The 7,244-nt window shown below is 35.3% G+C and overlaps 1 protein-coding gene across 1 annotated transcript; it reads left to right on the forward strand.

Annotated features, from left to right (window-relative positions):
- Nucleotides 1-1,881: 1,881 nt before the first annotated feature.
- snapc1a (small nuclear RNA activating complex, polypeptide 1a) lies at nucleotides 1,882-5,931 on the forward strand. The gene is made up of 11 exons (XM_079889193.1): nucleotides 1,882-2,009; nucleotides 2,090-2,228; nucleotides 3,352-3,511; nucleotides 3,628-3,768; nucleotides 3,855-3,956; nucleotides 4,135-4,275; nucleotides 4,442-4,489; nucleotides 4,596-4,658; nucleotides 5,211-5,340; nucleotides 5,435-5,494; nucleotides 5,641-5,931. Exons 1-11 carry the CDS (start codon nucleotides 2,000-2,002, stop codon nucleotides 5,673-5,675), a joined length of 1,029 nt encoding a protein of 342 aa, XP_079745319.1. The 5' UTR covers nucleotides 1,882-1,999; the 3' UTR covers nucleotides 5,676-5,931.
- The last annotated feature ends 1,313 nt before the right edge of the window (nucleotides 5,932-7,244 follow it).

The raw sequence follows: 7,244 nt of genomic DNA on the forward strand, positions 1-7,244 counted from the left end.
ATTCTTTTTGCAGAACTCTTAAACACATTCTCACTCACTAAAACACATTCTGCACTGTGGTGCACTTGTGTTGCAAAACGCTAAGCTGTGTTGCAGCTCAGAGTGCACAGGTGCACTGAATGTTGATACCAACAATAGAAGGAAAGATGAAGAGCAAAGATTGGAGTGTTATGTTATATATTGTGTTATATATACTTGTTATATAGTATTATACAGTGTTATATATACGTAATGTATGTGCGTTATTTTTTAATTTTGTAATTTCATCTGAATATAATTTGAATAATAATAATTTGTGAGATTTAGTCAGCCGAAACAGTTTTGAGATGAATGCATTTAATTTTGTGTCTGGAAAATAGTGATCTATGACATTGCATTATGTTGAATATCAAAGCTTTTTGTGTCTATTTGTTAATGAGGGATTTGTGGACACATCAATGTTTTTTGGATTTGTGGAGTAATAGCCTAGTTTTTATTTTTGAAGTAAAAAGATAAAATTAGACCCTTGGGGTAAGATGACCCCCCAGATTTGGCGCAGAAGGCCCCATGTGGCATGTTGTTACTTGTGTTATTATTTTTAAATTTAATTTAAGATGAGGGTTTCATCTTAACCCTCTTTACATTTTGTTTTATAGCAACTAAATTAGTGAATGTTTCTATTTATTTCCTATAATAACACATTGGCTGATGTTTCACATGCTAAATTTATATCTAAATATGTTACAGTTTAAAAGTAAATTCACATTGTTCTTAAAGGGGGGCATCTTCCGACATGTTAACCTATACACTGTATGTGTTGCAAAATTACCACCAAAACAACACAGAACCATCCTCATCCACTTGATGAGATGCCTATTAGGACTGGTAATGTAGATGATAGGAGAAAAGAGGGATATGCAGGGAGAGAGGAGAATAAGAGGTGGTATTCACTTTCATTTTTTAATTGAGGTCTTAAATATCACATTCCTTTATTCTAGTGTTGATTGGCGATTCTTCAATTAGAGGGACTCTTTTCCATTTGGTCAATGATTCTTTGTCATCACACCAGGCATTTTAGAGTGATAGTTTAAAGATCAGAAATGAAATTGATTTGATCAAGAAATCAATTGATAGTTTTCGTATGTGTCATTGCCAAACCGGTCAATATTTGAGTACAAGAGCATACTGCCCTCCAGAGTATTTTGACACGGGCAGGTACCACGCAAAACCAGCAACAGTGTTTTCACTAGACATGTTCCTGTTCCTGTCCAATTTGTCTTCTCACAAGGTGAGATGTTCATCAACAATCTTACATCATTAAAAAATATTATAAAATTATTATACCTGGAGGAAAGAGATTTACACTTTGAAAGGTATAATAATTTTATAATATTTTTTAATGATGTAATATTAAAAATATGATAAATATGATGTAATATAGTGCATATATTTAGCAAAAGGCTCCTCTAGAGTTTCAAACTAACATGCTGGTCATTGAATGGCTTTAGGTGACATTTTGTTCTCCAGCTGATTTATTCACGTCTTTCCGCGGTTGAAACACCGATTGAGCGATTACATGAAACATAAATTTCAGTAATAAAATATTGTTTGAATTTTGTAATAACATTAAGAGAATTTGAAAGCTTAAACTTTGTTCTACATGAAAAATAACCTGCTCTCTCTTGCAGAACGTGTTGTCAGTGTAGGCTACTCTTTTCTACGCGTTGTTTTTAAGTGAGAAAATGGCTGATTAGAGCGTGCCTGTGTCACATGATCTTATAACGTGCAACAATAGGATACATTATAATACAATATTGCTATTGTATAATGTTGCAAGCAACGTGTATTCATATGAATATATTTTGATTATATTTTCCAGGTTTGAACCATATTCGTAAGCTATAGGCCTAACAGATCGCACCCACACAATATCACCTGCTCGGTTGTTAAATCACCGCGCGCACAGGTGCACTCACATAATCCCCATTCTGTGGACAGGAAAGTTCGAGGACGCGAGGTGATGGCGCAGAGTAAGTTACTTTAAATATGATTTCATACATGGTTGTTTGAAATCAGTGCTAGGTTCTCACGTGAGTGTGTGGTTGAGTAGAAAAGCAGTGCGAGTACTACTGGGCTCCTTTCAAAAGCGACTGCGAGGAGCTTCTGGGCCGCTTCCAGCAGACCGAGACGGTTCGGTTTGAGGAGTTTTCTGCCATATGGAGGGAGATGGACTTCTCTAGTGTTTTTTTGTAAGTCACACATTTACAGCGCTGCACTACGACATTTATTGTACTAAACGTTAATTGTTAAGTGGTTTTAAAGATAATTAAATTGACTTATTGCTTATCAAAATCTTCGAATCAGGCGTGTATTGGTATGGTTGTTAATTTATTCACTGCTATTGAATCCCCAAAGGTCACCTGTACAGGCACTATGATGTTTTAAGGTGTTTGCCACACTTAAATGGTTTACCCAACAATGAAAATTGTCATTCACTCATACTCATTTTGTTCCAAACACCACTAAGTTACTTGCTATCTTTGGAAGAAAAAACTAAAGGAGAATTTAACATTTCATAGAGAACCCGATTGTGTGTGAGGAACAGTCTTCACCCAAAAATGAAAATTGTTATATTTACACGCCATAATATCGTTTTCAAATCTGTATGACTTTAATTCTTCTTCTGTGGAACACAAAAGAAGATATTTTGAATAGTGTTGGTAACCAAATTTGTGGTTAGCCTACCACTGATTTAATTTTAATGGAAAAATACTGAGGCATTTCTCAAAAAATCTTATTTTATGTTCCCCAGAAGAAAGTCGTGCAGGTTTTGAATGAACGGTTGGTGAGTAAATGTCAGAATTAAAATTTTTGACTGAACTATCCTTTAAAGTCAGCTAAATTAAAAAACTGGATCAAGCAGATTCTGTCAGCATTAAAGAAGTTCAGCCAATCGTACCGATTTGAAGTCAGTTGTCATTGGTTCTTTTGTGTCTTATGACTGATCATAATTGATGTGAGAACTGATGACCCATATTTTAATGTGTGCAAGCACACTTTTTTTTATGGGTGTTCATTACCTTTCAGAATTGGAAAACCTGGAATATTGTCAGACTATTTGAATGGGTCTTTTTCCATTTTTGCGAAGTCCATTTCCATTCACTTTCATTGTATGCAAAAAAAAAAAAAAAAAAAAAAATTCAGCCAGGACATTCTGCACTATCTTTTAATTTTGAAGGAAAAAGAGATATAATAGGCTAGTTTTTAAACATGAGAGTGAATACATTAGACTTTGTTTTTACTGTAATCAAGTAAACGTGAATCAAGTAATGTTTTTTGGTCACTCTCCTGTTTTTTTGTTTTTTTCATCAGTGGAACTCATTCCAACCATGAGAACAGATCCTTCACGCGGCTCTCTTTCACCATAGCCTACAGATACATTCTGCCCCCGTACAGCTTTCAAATTCGGGTTGGAGGCCTGTATATGATCTATGCCCTTTACAATACACAACTTGTTTGGCCAAAGGAAAAGGTGATCCATGTCTCTATTCTCTCACTCTTTTTAATCAAGCTTGATGATTCAGCATTACCTGTAAATTTTTTTTTGGGAATATGAGAAACATACAGTTGATTGTCTGTTTCACTCAGATCAGGATTGCTTTGAAGGACTGGAACGATGTGCAGAAGCTTATCACTGAGGCAAAAAGTTGCCAGCATTTGGATGTTGTTTACATCTTAAAAAGGCTTTTGTCAGCTAAGGCCTTTTATTTCACTGCCATGCCCAAGAGGGTCAGCATGTTCTACCTCTGTTATTGTGTTTTGGGGTGTATCTTCCAATAGTGTCTAAAAACTCTCTGAATGTGACTGACTCGCAGCTGACATTTGAAGCGAGCGAACGTGTTCAGCATGATGTGAACGAAGAGTTTCGGGCCCGCAAGGACAGAGTGGCTGAACTTGCTTCCTTTGAAATGCTAGGAGTGAGTATTTAGTATAGTGAAATGTTTTTATTGTACTATTTATTTTCTATTTAAAACAGTTCTGACTTGTGTAATCTCTCTTGTCATATAAATAGTTTGAAATTAATGGAGGATTGAAATAATTAGTAATTGATTATTTGAAATTTAATACATATAAAAGTATTTTTTTGATATGCAGGAAATTGCAAATGTGCACGGTCATTATGAGAGACTGAAGAAATCATCAGTGCCCACATCATCTGGAGTGACACTGCTTAACCTGACAGATTTGCTTCGGAAATGTACTTTTGAGTACCAGCAGTGGCAGCACAAAACCACTGTGAGTTGGTGGACTTGTAATACTATGCATTGACTAGTTTTCATTTCTGAATGTCCTTGAAGTGTTTTTTTTTTTTTTATTATTGTTTTTGAAAAAGAGCTTTTTTTAGTTCAGTTTATATAGGCCTAACTGTCTTACTAGTGTGTATTATTTCATTTGTACTTAGGCTGCAAAGGATAAAGACTCTAAAAAGGAAACCACTCAGAAATCAGAGGTGAGTTAAACCCTGCTTAGAACTTTACATAAATACACCTTTCATATGGATACAAAAAAGGTGTCTGAATTTATGGAAATTAAACATTGTGGCATTGTTTCTGCAGTCCTCCAGTAGAGCTGATCTGCTTGCCGCCATCAAGTCCAAATCATATGGTCACGTGTCAAAGGTTTGAGATTTTCTTGTTGCTACAAATACTGTTTTGCTTGTTGCTTTAGTTGAGGACAGTACTCACAAAACATTGACATCATTAAGGTCATTGTTCAGTTTAAAGGGGTCATGAATTTTTGTTTTCCACGCTTCTGAAACACCAGGAATTGAAACTGCCCCATTTGTAATGTCACAATTTTCCTCTACATGCCCCTAGCATGATTATGTAAATCAATCATCTTAACAACTCTTGTCTGTCCATCGATCACAAGAGCGATACTGCTGTCAAGGTTAAGTGTGACAGAGTGAAAATGTGGATGGGAAAATATTGTTTTTGGCCTTTTTTTTTTTTTTTTTTTTTTTGACACGCTAACCTCCAGAAACTATATAAAAATCTGAAAATGCATTTTCACGGCCCCTTTCAGATCACTTTTAGAATACAAATATATATTAATCATTTGTATGTTTGTTTGTTTCAATTATTTGGCTGTACAGTCAACTCTTTGGAAACTCATGTTGTAGACAGAAAATGGGTTGTTTCTCTCTTGACATGGCTTTGGCACATGGTAAGGGAACAAAATCTAGGCGCCACAGAAAGGTTGAGATGGTAACATCAGGTTCTGGAACTCGAGCCTTATCTGGTCGTAAAGGGAGACCCCCATCCCTCAGGACCAGAACCTATCAAAACTTTGGCAAACCAGGTCAGAACTGGCTAAGGCCCTCTTTTAGACATATAAAACAAACAAATTTTAGGTCAGAAGTTGGTGCTGATATGATGTATTTTGTCTGAAATAGGGGAGCCAGAACAGACACAGGACTGGCTTCTGAGTGTGATGGAGGAAGACAAAAATGCATGTAAGTGTAGTTTTAATAAACAGTCAAATTTACTGGGATACATTTAACTTGTGTATATTATATATAACTTGTGTATATATTACTTGATTACTTGTGTATTACATTACTCGATGTATACGTGTATGTATTTGTTTTTCCTCTTCCAGTGAGACGCAAAGACCGGAGAAGATTCAAGTGGTGAAATATTGCACTAAGTCATTAATTATGTGTCAGTTAAATTGCACAAAACAGCACATTTTTCATCCTAGCATCTATGTTAAATTGAGAAGTTGTCAAACATTGCATTATGTAATCCAGTGTTTTATTTTATAATTTGAATACTTGAAGTGTAAAGCATTTCATTATTTCTTATGTTTTTTTGTTTTTGTTTTTTTATATATAGATTTACATATATGTGTATACATAAATAAAGAAAATAAAAATCTAACCATCCTCTTATTGCATTTCTGGTATGATTCAGCTTACAAATCTCCTGCTTTCTTGCTTAGATGCAATGTTCATATTGAGAAAGCACAGGTGAGCGTTTATATTTTTAGAAGGCCTTGATGTTCTTCATGTCACACACTTCGGCCAAATCATTTAAAATGTTATATATATATAGCCTATATCTCAACACTGCCAGTAAATCAATAGCCTAGCTGTGTAAAGTCTCCCTCTAGTGGAGAAATGTTTAAAACGTCACTGTACCCGAGGTTCTTTTTCATTTTTTTTAAAGCATCTTTGACATCACTCTTACAGTGGCCACAAGACGTTAAGTCTATGATAGTCCCACAGGGTAAATGAAATCCGATTAATTTAGGGGAAACCCTGACCACAAAGCTCCCTCTGTGCCCGGTATGCTCCACATAGTCATATGTTGTAATCCGCATGAGAAGGCAGTGTTAAAGGTCTGAATCCAGTGTTGTGTAGTGCTGCTCTTTGTCTATTTAAACCATCCATGAGATACAGTTGTACCAGTGTCAGCAAAACTACTCAATACACATATCCTCGACATGTGTACACAAGAAACCTTATTACTAAATGAGGAGTCTGACTAATTCTGCATATCAACCTAAAAACTTTCTGCAGGAAGTGGTAACTTACAGTAATGTAATCGGTTTTGTCCACATTTTCCTTTCCCTTTTTCTATTCTTAAGATAATTGATCAATAAAAACTTAATTATGAGGTATTAATGATCCAAATTAACCTCTTTACTCATTTAGACCTATAGGTTGAAATAATTGTCTTGTTTTAAGCTATATTCCTGTTCTGTTTATGCATCAGTTTCTTGCTTTTTTGAAAAGTTACTTGTGAATTTTAAACTATATTTTTGACAATATTGATATTTACAAAAAAATATTTACTCCTTCGGAGGGCGCTAGCCGAAAACTCAAAGGCCACAATTACATCTTATAAATTACGTTTTTGTCTTTGAGACATCTGCTAAAAAAACGAATGAGTATTTTTCCGCCATTCGTACAAATAGAAATCCCCAGCAATCCCTACAAAATGATTTAGTAGGCTAGTTCTTCCAAACGAGTGTGATTGGTTAAGCCTGACCAGCGAGGAGAAAAGTAACAGGTACCACGTGAAAACACCATTAAACGAGCTGCTTCAGAAGCGATACGATAATTTACATTTGAAAATGACACCAAAAACGTAATATCCATTGAATATGCACAGTGAATAACTGAGGAAGATTTATTATTCGGACTCATCGTTCCTGACAAACGTTATGTGGCGAGCGCCGCCCATTTTCAGATCCTCCTG

Source organism: Squalius cephalus (genome assembly GCF_949319135.1).
Source record: "Squalius cephalus genome assembly, chromosome: 12".
NCBI classification, from domain to species: domain Eukaryota; kingdom Metazoa; phylum Chordata; class Actinopteri; order Cypriniformes; family Leuciscidae; genus Squalius; species Squalius cephalus.

Excerpts from the sequence above, each read along its gene's own strand:
- snapc1a (XM_079889193.1), top strand. Across the intron at positions 3,512-3,627 it reads TTGTTTGGCCAAAGGAAAAG|ATCAGGATTGCTTTGAAGGA; the intron begins GTGATCCATGTC and ends TGTTTCACTCAG. Across the intron at positions 4,276-4,441 it reads AGTGGCAGCACAAAACCACT|GCTGCAAAGGATAAAGACTC; the intron begins GTGAGTTGGTGG and ends ATTTGTACTTAG.